This window comes from Saccharomyces eubayanus, chromosome XII, assembly GCF_001298625.1.
Source record: "Saccharomyces eubayanus strain FM1318 chromosome XII, whole genome shotgun sequence".
NCBI lineage: Eukaryota > Fungi > Ascomycota > Saccharomycetes > Saccharomycetales > Saccharomycetaceae > Saccharomyces > Saccharomyces eubayanus.
Window position 1 is genome coordinate 824,861 of NC_030971.1, and position 19,881 is coordinate 844,741.

General features: G+C 39.3%; 7 protein-coding genes across 7 annotated transcripts; 5 read left to right on the top strand and 2 right to left on the bottom strand.

Moving 5' to 3' along the window:
* Nucleotides 1-1,336: 1,336 nt before the first annotated feature.
* On the top strand, nucleotides 1,337-3,133 carry DI49_3867 (nucleobase cation symporter-1 family protein; the record flags this gene model as incomplete). The annotated part of the gene is made up of 1 exon (XM_018366918.1): nucleotides 1,337-3,133. The coding sequence occupies one exon, from the start codon at nucleotides 1,337-1,339 to the stop codon at nucleotides 3,131-3,133; it is 1,797 nt and encodes a 598-aa protein (XP_018220757.1).
* Nucleotides 3,134-6,004: 2,871 nt separating this feature from the next.
* MDM30 (SCF ubiquitin ligase complex subunit MDM30) lies at nucleotides 6,005-7,780 on the top strand (the record flags this gene model as incomplete). The annotated part of the gene is made up of 1 exon (XM_018366919.1): nucleotides 6,005-7,780. The coding sequence occupies one exon, from the start codon at nucleotides 6,005-6,007 to the stop codon at nucleotides 7,778-7,780; it is 1,776 nt and encodes a 591-aa protein (XP_018220758.1).
* A 255-nt stretch (nucleotides 7,781-8,035) lies between these two features.
* Nucleotides 8,036-10,012, top strand: SSQ1 (Hsp70 family ATPase SSQ1; the record flags this gene model as incomplete). The annotated part of the gene is made up of 1 exon (XM_018366920.1): nucleotides 8,036-10,012. One exon carries the CDS (start codon nucleotides 8,036-8,038, stop codon nucleotides 10,010-10,012), a length of 1,977 nt encoding a protein of 658 aa, XP_018220759.1.
* ARC18 (Arc18p) lies at nucleotides 9,788-10,738 on the bottom strand (the record flags this gene model as incomplete). Its single annotated transcript, XM_018366921.1, has 2 exons — nucleotides 9,788-9,857; nucleotides 10,311-10,738. The coding sequence occupies 2 exons, from the start codon at nucleotides 10,736-10,738 to the stop codon at nucleotides 9,788-9,790; spliced, it is 498 nt and encodes a 165-aa protein (XP_018220760.1).
* A 496-nt stretch (nucleotides 10,739-11,234) lies between these two features.
* Nucleotides 11,235-15,314, top strand: ROM2 (Rho family guanine nucleotide exchange factor ROM2; the record flags this gene model as incomplete). The annotated part of the gene is made up of 1 exon (XM_018366922.1): nucleotides 11,235-15,314. The coding sequence occupies one exon, from the start codon at nucleotides 11,235-11,237 to the stop codon at nucleotides 15,312-15,314; it is 4,080 nt and encodes a 1,359-aa protein (XP_018220761.1).
* Nucleotides 15,315-15,879: 565 nt separating this feature from the next.
* ELO3 (fatty acid elongase ELO3) lies at nucleotides 15,880-16,917 on the top strand (the record flags this gene model as incomplete). Its single annotated transcript, XM_018366923.1, has 1 exon — nucleotides 15,880-16,917. One exon carries the CDS (start codon nucleotides 15,880-15,882, stop codon nucleotides 16,915-16,917), a length of 1,038 nt encoding a protein of 345 aa, XP_018220762.1.
* A 251-nt stretch (nucleotides 16,918-17,168) lies between these two features.
* On the bottom strand, nucleotides 17,169-19,847 carry VID22 (Vid22p; the record flags this gene model as incomplete). The annotated part of the gene is made up of 1 exon (XM_018366924.1): nucleotides 17,169-19,847. One exon carries the CDS (start codon nucleotides 19,845-19,847, stop codon nucleotides 17,169-17,171), a length of 2,679 nt encoding a protein of 892 aa, XP_018220763.1.
* Nucleotides 19,848-19,881: the final 34 nt, after the last annotated feature.

Genomic DNA, 19,881 nt, shown 5'->3' on the forward strand with positions numbered 1-19,881 from the left:
CTTGAAATGATCAAAACTAACTCGAACATCAACGAGTTTGAAATAGTCCATTAACAGCAAAACGAAAATAACTCTTCCGCCGTCAGTGAAAGAGCTGACTAATGAAAAGAAAACATCATAAAACACTTGAACACTAAAGAAAATTCTTCTCTTCATCTCTTGGTAGATTCCTGCACTTTTTTTCTTTTTGCTACAAGATATTTTCTTCGTTTTCTTTTTTATTCAGTATTAGCTTTCTTCTCATTCAAACGACCATATAGATTTATAAATGAAAACAATTTGAAAAACAAAGCACCAATTTTATCATATCCAAAAACTTTCTCTACTATTTTGTCTATGTGTAAACCATAGGGGGACTTGATGAATGGTCTCTTCACATTTAACTAGAAACGCTCAAGAATTTTATAGATATTCTTCTTCCTCTCGCTTTAAATAGCAATATCATCTGTGTGTACAATGCCATGTTGTTTCTCACAAATCCGGGAAGTTCTTCGCCTTTACTACTGTCACGCAAAATGACAGACACCATTTTCTTGAGCGTGCTTCTTTTCGTTCCTCTTGTAAAAAAACAAAAAAAAAATGTCGGTAAACCATAAATGACACCAAATAACAAATTTGCCGTGTAACCGGCAATGAAACGAGGCGACTGAACAGTAAGTGACTGAACAGTAGGCTTGAGGCGACTGAACAGTAGGCCATGCCCAAGTGGGGGGTTTAAGCCCAAGTAGACTGTGAGAGTGAATACATGGCGATTCACGTGACGGCTTTTATCTAAAGATCGAATCTTAAGAAATCGCTTATGAACGACCATAGACATGGTGACGCAGCAACACTGAAATACGTGGTGAGAAATACCTATGATAGCTCAAGAGAACTGACGGGCAATACTTACACGGGATGTTTCCGCCGCCGACAGGACACTTGGCTGCAAATTGCGTTTTCCTGTAGGTTGCATTCTTGCTTTATATGAAAGACGGGGGAGGGGCGGGAGTCACCCATCAAGGTTGCTAATCCGCTAATAAAACTTATTTGGGTTGTCAGGTGGAAGAAAAGAAAAAAGCGAAAATTTGCCGACGCTATTGTTTTGTCGCTTTTTTTTTTTAGTTTGGTATATATATTCAGGCAATAATCTCTCAAAGTGTCGAGGACGTATTCTTCTCTCTTCCTCTTTTTGATTTCCAGACTTGATGCTGGCTCTTTTATAGGTAGCATAAGCTACCAAAACAAAGGACTCTCAATTCATTGCATACTACACATACATCAATATTTATTAAAGAAGATTTATCAAATAATTGGGATAATATAATTTATTTTTCTAAAATTAACAAAAATAATCATGAGTTTCGGTGCTAAGGTCTCGAAGTTTTTGAAATTTCTGGAAATCCCTGTTGAAAATAGAAACTCCATCAGTTTTTTGAAGAACCCAGATTTGCAGCCAATTAAGGCGGAACACCAAACATGGGGGTTCTGGTCCAATTTCGCATACTGGGGGGTTATGTCCTTCTCTGTGGGTACTTGGCTTTGTGCCTCGTCTGCATTGACCTCTGGGCTGAGTTATCCAGAGACTATTGGTACGTTTATTATCGGTGATGTGTTGACTATCGTATTCACCCTGGCCAATTCAAGTCCTGGTTACGACTGGAAGGTTGGTTACACGTTGGCTCAGAGATTTGTCTTCGGTATCAATGGTTCCGCTTTCGGTATTATCATCAGAGTTTTGATGAGTATTGTCAACTATGGTTCCAACGCTTGGTTGGGTGGTCTTTGTATCAACATGATCTTAGATTCCTGGTCTCATCACTATTTGCATTTACGTAACACTTTGTCCCCAAGTGTCGCCATGACTACTAAGGAGTTGATCGGGTTCATTATTTTCCACGTCCTCACTGCCTTCTGCTACCTAATGAAGCCCTACCGCATGAACTATATGTTGATCTGGTCATGTGTGGCCACCTTCTTCTCCATGCTGGGTATTGTGATCTATTTGACCCACCAAGCTGGCGGTGTTGGTGACTCGTTCGCCTCTACGAAGTCAACCCTCACTGGTTCTAAAAAGGCTTGGGCTTGGGTCTACATGATCTCATACTGGTTTGGTGCCGTCTCTCCAGGCTCCACCAACCAGAGTGACTACTCGAGGTTTGGTTCTTCCCAAACTGCCATCTGGCTCGGTACCATCTGTGCTCTAATGATCCCGAGCACTTTGGTTCCAGTATTTGGTCTCATTGGTTCTTCCACTACCGAAAAGCTATATGGGAAACAAATATGGATGCCTATGGAGATTTTCGACTACTGGTTAAAGGACAACTATTCTGCAGGTGCCCGTGCTGGTGCCTTCTTCTGTGGTGTTTCCTTCGCCATGACCCAAATTGGCTACAACATCTCCAACTGTGGGTTTGCTAGTGGTATGGATTTGGCTGGTTTGTTGCCCAAGTACTTCGATATTAAGAGAGGTGCTATTCTAACTGCATGTCTCTCCTGGGCTTGTTTGCCCTGGAACTTCTACAACTCTTCGTCTACTTTCTTGACTGTCATTAGTTCTTTCGGTGTCGTTATGACTCCTATCATCTCTGTCATGGTCTGCGATAACTTCTTGATCAGAAAGAGACAATACTCCGTCACCAATGCCTTTATTCTTAAGGGTGAATACTATTTCAGCAAGGGTGTTAATTGGAGAGCCATCATCGCCTGGGTTTGTGGCATGACTCCCGGTTTACCAGGCATTGCCTGGCAAGTCAATAACAATTATTTCCACAACGCCGGTATTGTAAACTTCTACTACGGTGATTCATTCTTCTCATTTTTGATCTCGTTCTTTGTCTATTGGGGGCTATGTCTAGTGTTCCCTATGAAAATCGTTGTCAGACATGATGACAAGGATTATTATGGTGCATTTACTGACGAAGAAGCAAGAAAGAAGGGCTTGGTCCCATTCAGCGAAATCTCTGAAGAAGAAATCACTGCTTACACATTAGGCAAAGGATACACTACTGGCCATGAATTCAGACCTGACGGATCCGGCGACGAAACACCTGAATTAGCCAAAACTAGCTCTGAAAACACCATCGAGTTTGAAATAGTTCATCAAAAGCAAGATGAAAACAAGTCATCTACCGCCAGTGAAAGAGCTGACTAATGAAAAGAAAATGTCATAAAATACCTTAAATACTTAAGAAAAAGCCTTCTCTTTATCTCTTATTAGATTCCTGCACTTTTTTCTTTTTACTACAGGATTTGTTCTTCGTTCTCATTTGAACCAGGTAAAACACAATATAAATCCAATGCTTTAAAAACTACTAGCAATTATATATTTACAAAGACTTCCTCTACTATTTGCCTTTTTTGTTACCTATCTTGTCTTACGGCATTTTGAAACATTTAACAGCAGGCTAAAGGGAGAAGCTACGACCTGTCCAAGCAGCACTGAAGGCACTCAGAATAAATTCATGATCTCTCTATTCAGCGTATGTATTTGGCCTATAACACGCAATTCTATAAGTCATTTCCAACCTAGAGCCATTACAGACGACAGTATATGAACGCAAATCTTGGCAATAAGTAGATAAAATAATCGCACCGGCGTTAGCAATGGTTGAAGTAATAACCTGATTGTCCCCTTCATTTCGAGTCTTCCTTCATGTTGGATACGTATGCGTTAGTGTAGTTATTCAGACCCACCTACTTGGACCAACATACTGTAAAAAAAGTACAAGGCAATAATAATATCCAATTTGTAAAGCGATCTTCTTTCTCCTTTAATTGGAATGGTGTGGTTCGGATAGGAAATTTTTACCACTTCCGTGATTTCTAGTACTCCTTGTTGATGCGGTGTTCGACACATCTAAACACATCCACGATTTACGTCTAGGCTCGTCTCTTCTTATGGCATATCGGGCCTTAATGGATTTTGAGGTTTGACCACAGTAACCTCATTGATTTCTGTAAAAGCTTTATTGTTTTCAATGGAAACGTTGATCTGAACAACATTATCCAGATGTACTTTGAGTCATTCAAGTACCAATACATGCGCGATTACGTTAACACCTGACTCGTAACCATACCGTAGTCCTGTATGAGTTACATGTTCCTGACATTCACAAACCCTAACTAAAAAGGTTTCCAGTCGTCTAAGATGACAGACGCAACTTTTTTTTTCAAAGATTTTTTTTCATCTCTATTCGAATAATTTTCAGCATTGGAATGGATAAATATGCTCATATTTTTCTTTCCAATGATTTGTTTCTATTTAAATATTCCCTTCCCATTAACTATTAGACAAACAAAATTTCAACAATATCATACTAATAATAAGTATGTGGATAGGATAAGGTATCGTTTCTGCTGATGATTGGAGTAAAACTATTGGGTGAGCGTATGCCTCTTCGTCGGCTGCTAGTTGTTTGTCTTTTGTTTTAACATTGCACTAGACAGGTTAACAGGGATTGCTAAAGAATCAAAGTAACTAGACCCTAAAGTAAAGTTACCCTTTAAAACATTCTCCTTTTAAATGAGGTGTTTTTTGTGTGGGGTGCAGAAAGTTTGCTTAGAAGTAATTATTCATAAGTTCGGTTGAACTTGGATATCGTTACAAGGGTTCTAGTCTTTGATACCATTTTATGCAATTGTAACCGCCTTCTTTTCTTCTAAAAGTTGACCTCCGCATTTCGGTTCGCTGTCATGAGGGGCCAACTCAGTTTAAGATAAAGACGTGCGTAGGATTGTAACTCCCTGGATTCATCACCTTAATTTGGGGATACTTACAATTTTGTACTGTTTTCGAAACTATTTCAGTTGATGAATGATCAACAGGTATTATCGCCTGGTGTTTTTTTCTGATTTTCAGATGGGAAGAAGAAAAATCAGTGTACTAACGTTTAATGGTAATATTATAGCAAGATAAAAAATGACCCGTTCTTCTGTTTTAGCCGACGCTTTAAATGCCATTAACAACGCCGAAAAGACTGGTAAGCGTCAAGTTTTGTTGAGACCTTCTTCCAAGGTTATCATCAAGTTCTTGCAAGTTATGCAAAAGCATGGTATGTTTTACTAATTCCAACAATCACCGATTTATTGCTTATTTCCAATCACAGCTAAGGAGAATATATTCCCACGCTGCTCAAGACTAACGAAGGAAAAACTGTTGCTATTGTGTTTTATTCCGGACTGATAACTAGATGGTGTGATCGGACAGTATACTAATTTATACTGGGCAAAGACTCCTCAGGTGTTCTTTGTACTCAGTCCCATACTGTTTTTTAAGTGTCCGGGAAATACAATACCATGTGGAATCGCATCTTACACGGTCATGAATTACACTTGAAGTGTAAGTTCAATATTCATTACCGTTTACTTTTCCTCAAAATTTTATTCTTAAATTTTCACAAAAGCAATATGTTTTCTTTCACGTCTTGAACAACATTTTTTCTTCCTCTTGTATTTTTGAAGTAAGCAAAGAATTGAAATAAACTAACTCCATGGAAAGTGCCCCATTACTAACAGTTATTCTCCCCCTCCCTCATCTATTTAGGTTACATTGGTGAATTCGAATACATTGACGACCACAGATCTGGTAAAATCGTCGTTCAATTGAACGGTAGATTAAACAAATGTGGTGTCATTTCTCCAAGATTCAATGTCAAGATTGGSGACGTCGAAAAATGGACCGCCAACTTGTTGCCAGCCAGACAGTTCGGTTATGTTATTTTGACTACCTCTGCCGGTATTATGGACCATGAAGAAGCTAGAAGAAAGCACGTTTCTGGTAAAATCTTGGGTTTTGTTTATTAAGTAATTTTAATAATGGTACATATATAATATTAATTCTTTATATTCGACTCTTTCGAGTTTGCAAGTGTTTTCTGTTTTTGGTGAGCTAGAATACTTCTTTTTGCGCTATAGCTAAAAGTATCGCACTTTCGAAATAAGTGAAAATTGGGAATATGTACACAAGTTGAAGAAAGTTTAGGGCGGTTCTTTCAACTTTATGCACTGGTAAGACCACACATACATGACAAAGAGGAGAAGCCTCTATATGGTTGGTTCTACCTTAACAATAGATCATTTACCTCCAGAAATATGGCTGCTCATTTCGAGGTTACTGCAGACATCTGATTTGCACAGCCTATGCTTAACTAACAGGAGGCTGTATTTGACAATAGTTGCGGATGAAATTTGGAAAAAACGGTGCTACGATCGATGGATTATTCAGGAGAACTTGGATATTTTAGCCGATAATGATTACGATCCAATACCAGTGTGTCAGTGGCATTCTTACTATTTACAAAGAGCAAAGTGGGAAAACAAAATCTTTTCTTTATTGTGGGAATTAACCATGGAGACGCAGCCTCAAGCTTTCAGAGAAAAATACTTTCATATCCTTCAATTTGAGCATCACAAATTGGCCACGTTCCTTCACAGGATCATTAAACAAGGTTATATCCCTGATAAAAGGCGGCTTGATTTACTTACATATGCCAATTATCTGTTGAAGAATATAAGGCATAAGTATGTATTCCCTTTATTTTATCCAATGAATGCCACAGAACTGAAAGACTTAAACACAATGGCTTCAAGAGATGCGGAAATGATATACTTAAGACTATCCGCCATTGATACTTCTTTTTATGATTTATTGGATTCCAGAGAGTTTGTCTTGAATGGCATATGTTCCAGTTTGCTTCACAGGTATAAAAAAATTGAAAAGTTCTTGGAATTACGCCCTGTAGACAGAGTTTCAAAGTTGATTTCAATGAGTACGGATTATCTCGACTGTTTTTCACAACTCAGTGATATAGAAGATCAAATGGGCGATAGAGATGGGGAAAGAGAGCTGCATAGAGAAGACTTCATGTTACTAAGAGTATACTCCCGAGAAAGTCGAGGCTATAAAACTATTATTCTGGCAATGATACAAACTATTGCCAAGAGATATAACGTTGAATCGTATCTTGCCCGAGATCATTTGGTAGTCACCGAACCAGATTTCCCAGGTGGTCAAGCTTTCGTGACTGTCAATGAAGATTTTCAGCCATATATATTTAATAAGGATGATCTGATAAGCGTTTGGTCTAGTAATTACCCCAATTCAGCAAACTTCGAAACTGCAGCTCTACCAGCACTGTTAGAACCAATATCGATACAACATCTCCTTACGGAATTCTTCCGTGAATTACTACGATGCAAGCCCAGGCCATTTGAAGATTATCCTAATAGAGCGCATGGATTACGCGATATGTTTCCATATGGAAAAGTGGAAGTTCCAAGGGATGTAACCATGTACTTTGCATTCATATTCGATCTTTTTGATGCTATGTTTGAATCTGGAATGACAAGCTTGCGGGGCCAAATGTTAAGAGACCTATTGAATTACGTGAATGCCAATAATTTCGGCGATTTAAATATTATCATTGGACAGAATGCCCTTGAAGAACCGAATGATTGCTGGTGCAATAAAAGAGACTACGTCCTTTTAGATGATGATGATAAAATCGGGTACTTCTTCCAGGATATTGAAACCCAGGATACCTTATGTGCTTTAAATCAATATAAGGTAGACGGGAAAGTGTTCATAACGACAATAGATATTTTGGGTGATATAAGAGTCCGCCTAGCAGAGGGGCTGATGCCCTTTCGAGGAGATTGTGATAAGTTGTGGGGGAGCATTTCCCCAGTGGTTCCACGAACTGACTGGGGGCTCTTTTTCAAAGGCTACGACAGTGAAAAGCAGAGAATGCAACTCAGCGCTTACACACAGGAGAGGCTCTTTGATCTTATAGATAAATAACTGAACTTAAATAATTTGCAATGAAATTTAGTATGTTTTTTATTAAATTTCAATTAGCTTTCCCAAACTACTTTGTATCATTTTCAGCAGCCCGAGCGGCCTTAATTGTATAGTGCAATTTTGGAGAACATAAAGCTTAAGTACTTGTTCTCACTTTACACAGCAAGGAGAGACAGTCGTGTATTTATTGTATCAGTTGTCAGTACACGTATTTCGTATAAAAGAAAAAGTCAGGCAAATAAGGAACTTTAAACAATGCTAAAATTTAGCACATACAACTGTCTGAAATCGTGTATTAGGTCGCGATTACTATACTCAACGAGCACTCAAGTAGCTAAAAGGGTAATCGGTATCGATCTGGGTACTACAAATAGTGCTGTTGCATATATCCGTGATTCAAATGATAAAAAATCAGCCACTATAATAGAGAACGATGAAGGGCAACGAACTACACCATCGATAGTTGCCTTTGATACTAAGAGCTCACCACAAAATAGAGATCAAATGAAGACTCTTGTTGGGATGGCAGCCAAAAGACAAAACGCAATTAACGCTGAAAACACCTTCTTTGCCACAAAGAGGCTTATTGGCCGTGCATATCATGACAAGGAAGTTCAACGAGATATAAGTGTTATGCCGTATAAGATTGTTAAATCTGAATCCAACGGCCAAGCCTACCTGAGTACGTCCAATGGCCTTGTCCAATCCCCGAGCCAAATAGGATCCATACTACTGAAGTATTTGAAACGAGTTTCAGAAGAATACTTGGGGGAAGAGGTCAAGATGGCAGTTGTTACCGTCCCAGCGTACTTTAATGATTCTCAAAGGCAGGCTACAAAAGACGCTGGGAAATTGGCTGGGCTGAATGTTTTGAGAGTTATTAATGAACCGACTGCAGCAGCTTTGAGTTTCGGGATTGATGATAAGAGAAATAATGGGCTGATTGCGGTCTACGATTTAGGTGGCGGGACATTTGACATATCGATCTTGGACATTGAAGATGGTGTGTTTGAAGTTCGTGCTACTAATGGTGATACCCATTTGGGCGGAGAAGATTTCGATAATGTTATCGTTAACTATATCATAGATACTTTTGTTAAAGAGAATCCTGAAATCACACGTGAAGAAATTACAAAGAATAGGGAGACCATGCAGAGGTTGAAAGATGTTTCCGAGAGGGCCAAGATTGATTTATCTCATGTGAAAGAAACCGTCATAGAACTTCCGTTTGTATATAAGAGCAAACATCTAAAAGTATCAATGACAGAGGAAGAGTTAGATAATATGACTTCGTCACTAATCAATAGGACCATCCCACCCGTGAAGCAAGCTTTGAAAGATGCCGACATCGAGCCAGAAAACATAGACGAAGTGATACTTGTTGGGGGAATGACGCGTATGCCCAAAATCAGATCTGTTGTTAAAGGGTTGTTCGGTAAATCTCCAAATTCCAGCGTTAATCCTGACGAGACGGTGGCCCTGGGTGCAGCTATCCAAGGTGGTGTTTTATCAGGCGAAATCAAAAACGTTTTGCTCTTGGATGTGACACCATTAACATTGGGAATTGAAACGTTTGGAGGGGCTTTTTCGCCGTTGATACCTAGAAATACAACAGTTCCAGTGAAAAAGACCGAGATCTTTAGTACTGGGGTTGATGGACAAACCGGGGTTGATATTAAGGTATTCCAAGGTGAAAGAGGGCTGGTGCGTAATAATAAGCTGATTGGTGATTTGAAACTCACCGGGATTACGCCTTTACCCAAGGGTATGCCCCAGATATATGTTACATTTGATATTGATGCCGATGGTATTATCAACGTTTCTGCTGCCGAGAAAAGTAGTGGTAAAGAACAATCTATCACTGTGATACCAAACTCTGGACTAAGCGAGCAGGAAATTTCCAAATTGATTGAAGAAGCCAACGCCAATAGGACTCAAGACAATTTAATCAGACAAAGGCTAGAACTGATATCCAAGGCTGACATTATGATAAGCGATACTGAAAATCTATTCAAAAGATACGAGCAACTGATCTCGAACGAAAAAGAGTATCCCAAGGTTGTGGAGGATATCAAATCTGTAAGACAATCAATAAGTAAATTCAAAGCCAACGAAAACGACATGTCAATCGATGTTAATGAAATAAAGAAAGCTACGGATGCATTACAAGGGAAAGCCTTGAAATTGTTTCAAAACGCCACGAAAAATCAGCAGAAGCAAGCGAGCAAGTAAACCCAGAAATACAGACCTGTATATAGCCGTGTATACAATCTATCAATGCATTTGAATGGTGTGATTCACTTTAAGTTTTTTTTTATTTTTTAATTTGACTTTTTTGTTTAAACAGGGGTTTATAGATTTATTATATTGTTTCTATACAAATTGAGATAGGTGATAATTCGCATGTGCGGTTTTTTTATTTTACTCCTATAGCGATTTATTCATGAATCTCCTTCTAGTGAAGGCCAGCCAAAACTTGGAGGGCTGGTCTTTGGAGTCTTTGTAGATTCTTTCCAATAGTCTCACTGACAACTCTTGACGGAACTGTTGGATGTAGGTCTTTAGCAGGTCCATTGAGTTATGGTCCTGTACTGGCACTTGATAAACGTTATTCAGAGGAAAACCGGGTGTACCAGGTAGGGTGAAGTTATCTAAGGCCACGTTAGTCAACACCTTCACAGCCTCACTATGGGGAGTTGTTATTTTTAAATGGGCTAAGCAATCATTAATGAAGAGGATTCCATAGATGAGCACTCTGTCGGCAGGAGATTTGATTTCGAAATTCTTGAAGAAGGAGTTAGCGCGGAACAGGTCCAAACACTCGTCAATAATATCGTAGTCGGAATTGGTAGGGTATGCTGGTCCTCTGAACTTGGTGTTTAAGGGCAGAAGCGCAAAGTTTCCTACCATGCGGTCATTGTGAGGATCTACAGGGAAAGTCGAATGATAGGCAGGCATATGTTGCTGTTCTGAGGGAGGTGGGTAGAGAAGGTAGCGTGGCGCACTGGCAATGGCAATAGGTATCCACTGTCGAAGTCATTGCATTATGTATTGGTTATTCACTAAACAGTATTTCACTGCCATGCCAAACAAAACGGCAAAGGGAGTCCGGATAGGGGCTCGTGGTGGATGATCCGATCCGCACAGCGGCCGAGTGAGACTGAGAAAGAATGATAGTGAAAACAACGATTTGAAGACCAAGATCGTGGGTCTAGGAAGTGGTCTTGGAGAGAGTTTTATGGCCAGTGAGCATCTGCAGTGTTGATTTGGTAAGAGCGTCGAGTCGAACAGGTTTTCTGGTGCGTTTTTTGCTGTTTTTTTTAGCTGTTTTTTCATTTTTTTATTTGTGGCTATTAATATATTCATTCGTTCTGTTGGTATAATCGATTGCAGCCCTTTGTTATTGCTGAGTGTATTAGACGGTACTAGATATATCATCCTTGTTTTTGCGGTTATGAGCGAAGCAAACGTTGACAGCATAAAGGACAGAAATGACATTTACTCTCAAATATTCGGTGTAGAGAGGAGGCCAGACTCGTTTGTATCTTTTGATGACGATTTGCATGGCGACATAAGGTCTCAGGTGTTGCCCAGCCGAATCGAAGATATCGAGAACCTAAGTGTTCTTATTTCCGAGGACATTGCCAACGACATCATTATAGCCAAACAGAAGAGGCATTCCGCTTCTCAGCCAGTAACCAATGATCCTATTGTAACCAGTAGCGATATGGGGGGAAAAAAATCCAACTCAAACTATATTCTATCGCAACAAACTACTATCAAGGATGTCCCAGATACACAAAGTCTATCGAGTGCTGATAATACCCCTATCAGTAGTCCGAAAAAAGCGAGGGACCCTCCAGCCTCCCCTCCCATTATTCATGCTAAATCAATGTCTCATATCTACTCAACAAGTAATAATGCCAGCAGACAGGCCAAAAACCATAGTGATCATCCTTTGCCTCCAATGTCTCCAAGARACGAAGTCTACCAAAAAAACAAAGGTCCTACGGTCTTTGTACCCAAGAGGAAACCTTCACTCCCGCAACTAGCCCTTGCTGGTCTTAAGAAGCAAACTAGCTTCTCAAATGGGAGTGGTTCGACTACCCCTACACAGGCAAGAAAGTCGCCTTTGCAAGGCTTTAGTTTCTTTTCCAGGCCAAGTTCCAAAGACCTGCACGAACAACAACTACATCAGCAGCAGCAGCATATTCAGCATAATAATAATATTAATAATAATAACAACAACAACAATAATACTAATAATAACGGTACCCATCATCAAGTGGGCAATAACAATAATAACTACCCACAACATTCACATTCACTATCATCTAGATCGATGTCATTAAACTCTTCTACTCTCAAAAATATTGCATCATCTTTTCAGTCCAAGACTTCCAACGGTAGAAAAGTCCCTCAAAAATATGAAATGTCTTCCAACCCATTCGCAGATTCTCACCACTACCATCACACTTCAAATAGTCACAGTAACCTCAATAATGGTCACAGTTCCATGAAGTCCTCAAACACCATGAGCGCATCGTCTGCTATTGGTTTGGGTCTCAAGACGAGAGTTTCTTCGACTTCATTGGCTTCGAAGCGATACACTTCGGTTTCAGGAACTTCCTTAGCATCCCCGCGTAGAAGCAGCATGACACCTCTGTCATTATCGAGACCAGTAATGAGCGCTTCTACAAAGAGGCCCCAGGTATATCCAGCCTTACTGTCAAGAGTCGCCACTAAATTCAAAAGTTCCATTCAGCTCGGAGAGCATAAAAAGGATGGGTTGGTTTACCGTGACGCATTTACAGGTTTGCAAGCAGTCGATGTAATTTGTGCTATCATTAGAACTTCGGACAGAAATCTGGCTTTACTATTTGGTAGATCACTAGATGCTCAAAAACTATTTCACGATGTGGTTTATGAACACAGATTAAGAGATTCTCCGCACGAAGTTTACGAATTTACAGACAACTCAAGGTTCACAGGGACAGGTTCCACAAACGCTCATGATCCGCTGATGCTGCTACCAAATTCATCTTCTTTCAATTCAGGGAACCAACCTTATCAAAGTTCTGGAATGGTTCCATCAAGTTCTACTTCTTCTTTAAGTAGTGAACAGGCAACTTTGACGGGTTCAAGACTGCACATGAATCGTTCACTATCTCAACAAAAAAACCCAGCAGCGATTCATAATGTCAATGGTGTCTTCACATTGCTGGCGGAATGTTATTCCCCTACGTGTACAAGAGACGCTTTGTGTTATTCAATTTCATGCCCAAGGCGTCTTGAACAACAAGCGAGATTAAATTTGAAACCAAATGGTGGCCTAAAGCGTAATATCTCGATGGCTTTAGATGATGATGATGAAGAAAAACCATCTTGGACAAGTTCTGTATCCGAAGAGGATTGGGAAAACTTACCCAAAAAGGAAATCAAAAGACAAGAAGCTATCTATGAAGTTTATATCACAGAGAAGAACTTTGTCAAATCATTAGAAATCACAAGAGACACCTTCATGAAAACTTTGGCAGAAACCAATATAATCTCTGCAGATATAAGGAAAAACTTTATCAAACACGTCTTTGCTCACATAAATGACATTTACTCAGTGAATAGACGATTTTTAAAGGCTTTGACAGATAGACAAAAAAGTGCACCAGTGGTTAGAGGTATTGGTGACATCGTACTACGATTTATTCCTTTTTTTGAGCCATTTGTTTCGTACGTTGCTTCAAGACCATATGCCAAATACTTAATTGAAACACAAAGATCGGTCAATCCTTATTTTGCCAGATTTGATGACGACATGATGAGTTCGTCCCTGAGACATGGTATCGACTCGTTTTTATCTCAAGGTGTTTCGAGACCGGGTAGGTATATGTTATTAGTTAAAGAAATTATGAAATCTACTGACCCAGAGAAGGACAAGGGAGATTACGACGACTTGAGTAAAGCCATGGATGCGCTGAGAGATTTCATGAAAAGAATTGACCAGGCAAGTGGTGCTGCACAAGATAGACATGATGTAAAATTACTGAAACAAAAAATCCTCTTCAAAAACGAATATGTTAATTTAGGGTTGAATGACGAAAAGAGAAAAATCAAACATGAAGGGATACTATCAAGAAAGGAACTGTCAAAGTCAGACGGTGTGATTGGGGATATTCAATTTTACCTACTAGATAATATGCTTTTATTCTTAAAGGCCAAAGCGGTTAATAAATGGCACCAACACAAGGTTTTTCAAAGGCCTATCCCATTGCCATTGTTATTTGCATGTCCGGGAGAAGATATGCCTGCGTTAAGGAAATATATTGGAGACCATCCTGATTGTTCTGGAACGGTGATCCAACCAGAATATAACGCAAATAACCCTAAGAACGCAATAACTTTCCTGTACTACGGGGCCAAGCAAAGGTACCAAGTCACGCTATACGCTGCACAATATGCTGGATTACAAACGCTTCTAGAAAAAATTAAAAAGGAGCAGGCAACTATTATTAGTACGACCGAAATGTTCAATGTGACAAAGATGAGTGATAGATTCTTTGATTACACTAACAAGATCAACAGTGTTACTTCCTGTGATGGTGGTAGAAAATTGTTAATCGCGACTAATTCTGGGTTATACATGAGCAATATTAAAAGACAGCAGAATAAAGATGAGAAACAGAAAAGCTCCGCATTTTTTTCAACTCCGATCCAATTAGTGCAAAGAAATAACATTACTCAGATTGCAGTGTTGGAAGAGTTCAAATCAATAATTCTATTGATTGATAAAAAATTATACAGTTGTCCGTTGTCATTGATTGAAGCAGAAGGTAATGGGACGTCTTTCTTCAAAAAGCACCATAAGGAGTTGATCAATCATGTGAGTTTCTTCGCAGAGGGCGACTGTAACGGTAAGAGATTAATCGTGACTGCACACAGTTCGTCACATTCGATTAAATATTTCGAGCATGAACATCCATTATTGGCTGAGAAAAATGGTGGTGGGAGCGGTAATAAGAAAAATCTGCGAAAGAAAATTACCGAGGTCACTTTTGATTCCGAGCCAGTCTCCATCTCATTTTTGAAGGCCAACTTATGTATTGGTTGCAAAAAGGGTTTCCAAATTGTCAGCATTTCGCAGAATGCTCACGAATCCTTATTAGATCCCGCCGATACATCCTTAGAGTTTGCGCTAAGAGATACTTTGAAACCAATGGCAATTTACCGTGTAGGGAACATGTTTTTGTTGTGCTATACAGAATTCGCCTTTTTCGTCAATAACCAAGGTTGGAGAAAGAAAGAATCGCATATTATACACTGGGAGGGCGAACCTCAGAAATTCGCCATTTGGTACCCGTACATTCTCGCTTTCGATAGTAATTTCATTGAGATTCGAAAGATCGAGACTGGTGAGTTGGTCCGTTGTGTCCTTGCCGATAAAATCCGCCTTTTACAAACTAGCACCCAAGAAATTCTCTACTGTTATGAAGACTATCGAGGATACGATACTGTTGCGTCATTAGACTTTTGGGGTTGAGGTGACACCATACATAGACTTTTATCCTTCACCATCTCTAGAACATACTATGCATAACTAGAGACTTGGAAGAAAAAAAACAGTAAATAATATTAATGATAACAACAATAACAATAGTAACAATATAATAATGTTGCTATTATTTACAACATTAACAAATTGACATAACGATTAATTAATGACGCGATAGAAAAAACGCGAAATTATATTTTTTCTGAAAGCTTCGAACTTTTTTTCATTTCCGTCCACAAAGTGAAAAATTTTCCGAAAATTTTCCAAATTGTATAAACAAAAGGTTGGTTTTACGTATTTGGCTTGTTTTTTTTTTTTTTTTCTTCATTGCCACTTATTAGATAATGGTATATATTATTTCATCTGGAGTTCTTATATTTATTGTTTAACTTTATTTGAAGTTTTACCCCAGTTAGGTTTCTATATATTTTCTGCATATCTGGTGTCTTTATTAGCGGCCATTAATTGATTGTTGACAGCTCTTCACTCGCTTCAAGTATCCGATAGTTTATTTAGTTGGCTTTTTCTTTTTGTTGACGAAGAATAAAAAGTTATGAATACTACTACCTCTGCTGTCGCAGCCGCTGCTGCGGACCAGTTCCAGGCTTTGAACTCTTCCTCATTGGGTTTCTTAAAGTTTCATATTCCTTCCATCGAAAATCCATTTGGTATTGAATTGTGGCCGATCTTCTCCAAGGTTTTTGAATACTTCAGTGGCTATCCAGCCGAACAATTTGAGTTCATTCACAACAAGACCTTCTTGGCTAACGGGTACCATGCTATCGGAATCATCGTCGTCTATTACATCGTTATCTTCGGTGGTCAAGCTATCTTACGCGCTTTGAATGCTACCCCAATGAAGTTCAAACTATTGTTTGAAATGCATAACCTGTTTTTGACATCTATTTCACTGGTCTTCTGGCTGCTATTGTTGGAGCAATTGATTCCTATGGTGTACCGTCATGGCCTGTTCTGGTCCATCTGTTCCGAAGAAGCCTTCGCACCAAAATTGGTTACTATCTACTATTTGAACTATTTGACCAAATTCTTGGAATTGGTTGACACTGTATTTTTAATTTTGAAGAGAAAGAAGCTACTGTTTCTACACACTTATCACCACGGTGCCACCGCTTTGTTATGTTACACTCAATTGATGGGTCGTACTTCCGTTGAATGGGTTCCAATTTTATTGAACTTGGGTGTTCATGTTATCATGTACTGGTACTACTTCTTAAGTTCATGTGGCATTAGAGTTTGGTGGAAACAATGGGTCACCAGATTCCAAATCATCCAATTTTTGATTGACTTGGTCTTTGTTTACTTTGCTACCTACACATTCTATGCTCACAAGTACTTTAGTCGTATCTTACCAAACAAGGGTACCTGTTATGGTACACAGGATGCTGCTGCCTATGGTTATTTGATCTTAACATCTTATTTGCTCTTGTTTATCTCCTTCTACATCCAATCTTACAAAAGAAGCGGCAAAAAGACTGCTAAGAAAGAATCCGAAGTATCTGGTTCCGTTGGATCTGGTTCTTCTACTGGTGTCAAGACTTCTAACACCAAGGTCTCTTCCAGAAAGGCATAAGCGAAAAGCAAGAGTCTTTGAATTAAGAGAAAGGAAAAATTTTAAATATAAGCAATTTCTTTATATTAAATATGTACGATAAATGAAATCATTATTATAGAAAATGATAGACAACTGATTTGAATTTTTTTTCTTTTTATAGGTGGAACAGTACGTTTGCGCTAAAAAGTAGTAATACATTACAATTATAAAATAAAATTATATAACGGGTGAAATATAAACTTATACAAAACACGCTTCCTCCATTCCTCCTACGGAATATATTGGCTTGCAGTTTGCAAAGTGTCTAAATCGTAGTCCACTTTACTGGCCACGAATTGATCATTAAATAATTTGATCTTAATGATTTCTTGAGTCAAATCAGGATGTACTCTTGGAACGAAGTCATTCAAAAATGAATATTCTTCCCTGATGGATGAAGAAGACTGACATTGCATCATCTTGAATAATACTCTAATTATTGGTCCAGCATCGTTATCCAAAAATTGGTCCCAAAATGCACTACATACGGGAACGTGTATGTCTAGTAACTCCTCGATGAAGTTCATTGGTTGCTCTAACTCGCCTAATATAGAATCTTCAGTTATGATTCTCTTTTTGAAACGACCATTATCTCTCACGAAACTACTCTGTTCACAATATGATCTATATGATATAGGTACAATAGAATTCACCGTACTTAAATATTCGTATAAATCTTCTTGGATGGTTTGCAAAAATATTGTGTCTATTTCGCTCGAGATGGTGGAGTCTGATAGTTGATGAGTATCATTGAGGGAATTGAATGGCATGTTATTGTTGTTATTGTTGTTGTTTTCGTGTGGCTGTTGTGCGGGTGAGGCTGAGCTTCGTCCACTATTAGACTCTATATTTATTCTTGATGCTGGTGTATTTGAACTTGAAACGTTGTTATTGTCGCCATTGTGATTGTTCATGTGGTTGTTATTAGAGGGGTTATTATCGTTGTTCACATTACCTATTGTTTGCAAATTCAAAAATCTTTTCAGCAAAGTGAAAATTAGTGTGGAAAGTTTGTCTACTATTTCAGAAAGTGAAATTGTATGGAAAGAATACTCCAGAACTTCTCTTTCAAATAAAATTGCAGGGCACAAAAACATCGCCAAGAGATTCATGTCATCTGAAAATAGAATTGTTTTAAATTCTTGGATCTTTGACAAAAATGCTTCAAATGGCGCAATCAACCTTTGAAATTGTAGAGTACTCAAAGTAGATAGTAAGTGTTTTTCAATAGACATAATGGCAAACAAAACGTATGTGAAATTCAAATTTTTGGAAGAGGTAAAGAACTCTAGTATTCTATTGATAGAATTTAAAGTGGCTAATAAATAGTCTATTATTTGGAAATCGATTTCGTTGAATTTATCAATTTGAATGGTGGATTGGTATTCTTCTATTATAGGACGTAAATTTAAGAAGTTTTGCAATGAAACCGTGGCAGTAGAATAACGAGATATGCTGAATCTATGACATTTGAATTCGAATCCGAATTTCCCGCATAGTGAGCGGAATTTATCTAGTTGCCACGGATTTGATTGCAACTCATCTAGGAAAGAATTTATTTTCGAGAAAATTGTGTTTGAAATGTCTATATTCGATAAATCGATCAAAGAGTCTAAAAGAGTCAGTGGTTCCTTGGTAGATGATGGTACCGGATACTTGATATCAGTGGATTTAGAAGTACCAAATAATGGTAGCATTGCCGAATTTATAATGGAAATGATACAGTTATGGTAATAGTTCTTGGCATTCGTATACGAATTAGGGAAAAAGGGCTGGCTGTCCATGACGTTCAAAAGATCTATTAGTTGGGGCCTTGGCAAAGTCATGGAGATTACCGTGTTCTGCAACCCAGGTAACTCCTGTGATATTTTGAACAATTGCGCTGGAATGGACAGTTTAGGATCGTTGTCGAATTCGTGTAGGTTTTGGATGATCAGGGGCAAAATCTTCACTTGGGAATGGAAATCGTCATAGTATTGAATGCTCAAGATGGAGGTTATGTTATTCCAAATGGAATGGCTTAAGGAAAAAAAATTGATCTTCTGCATCTCAAACAGTTGGTTTTTCAATCTATTCGACAGTTGATTGGACCTTTCTGTCGGGTCTAGCAACAAATAATTCTTGTCGATGATCAACGACAAGTCTGAGTTGTTACGCAACGCCGTCCTTTGGATGATTCGGTCAAGATTGTACGCAATGGACCTGATTGTGTTCAGGATCAAATCGTGATCGATGAAGCTTAGTGAGTTGGCGTTCTGGTTGATCAAGAGACGCACAGCAGAGTTGTCTACAAACGACAGGGGCAAGTTCTCCGACGCGATAATGATAGCGAGCGATTGCACAAGAGGCAAAGCCATTTCTCTCTCTTTCGTCCGCTTTAGAAGGTCCTCGTCTATTTCCAGAAGGTTTACAATGCTGCTTGTCGCAGTGTTGCTAACTCCGCCCTGGTGGTTCTTCAAAGGCGGCCTTGTCATGGAGGTGGCGCCAGCGTCTGTATTGGACCACCCACCGTAGTAATTGGCATTCGGGTCTATCCTGTGTACGCTCCGCAGATGTTCCTGGCACGCCACGGCCATGCTCGTGCTGCTCGCCTGCCGTCTAATCACCACGTCGCAATGCTTGCACTTCACGGCCTCCAGCATCTTGTTGGCCCCAAGGAAGTGGCCCAAGTAGTGCGACTTTTCCCTGGTCAGCATGTACGCGGGCACCCATTCGACGCCGCCGTCCTCCACCAATGGCTCATCCTCGTCCTCGTCCTCGTCCTCGTCTTCGTCCTCCTCATCTCCATCTGTATCTGTGTCCGTATTCGTGACCGTGGTAGCCGCCGTCGCCGTCGACACCGTTGAGTTCATTGGGGGCAACACCAGCCCCCTGTCGGCACCCTGCACCTGCGTTTCCATTGTTCTCATCCGTGCTCTGGTGCTCTTCTATCCTGCACCTGCC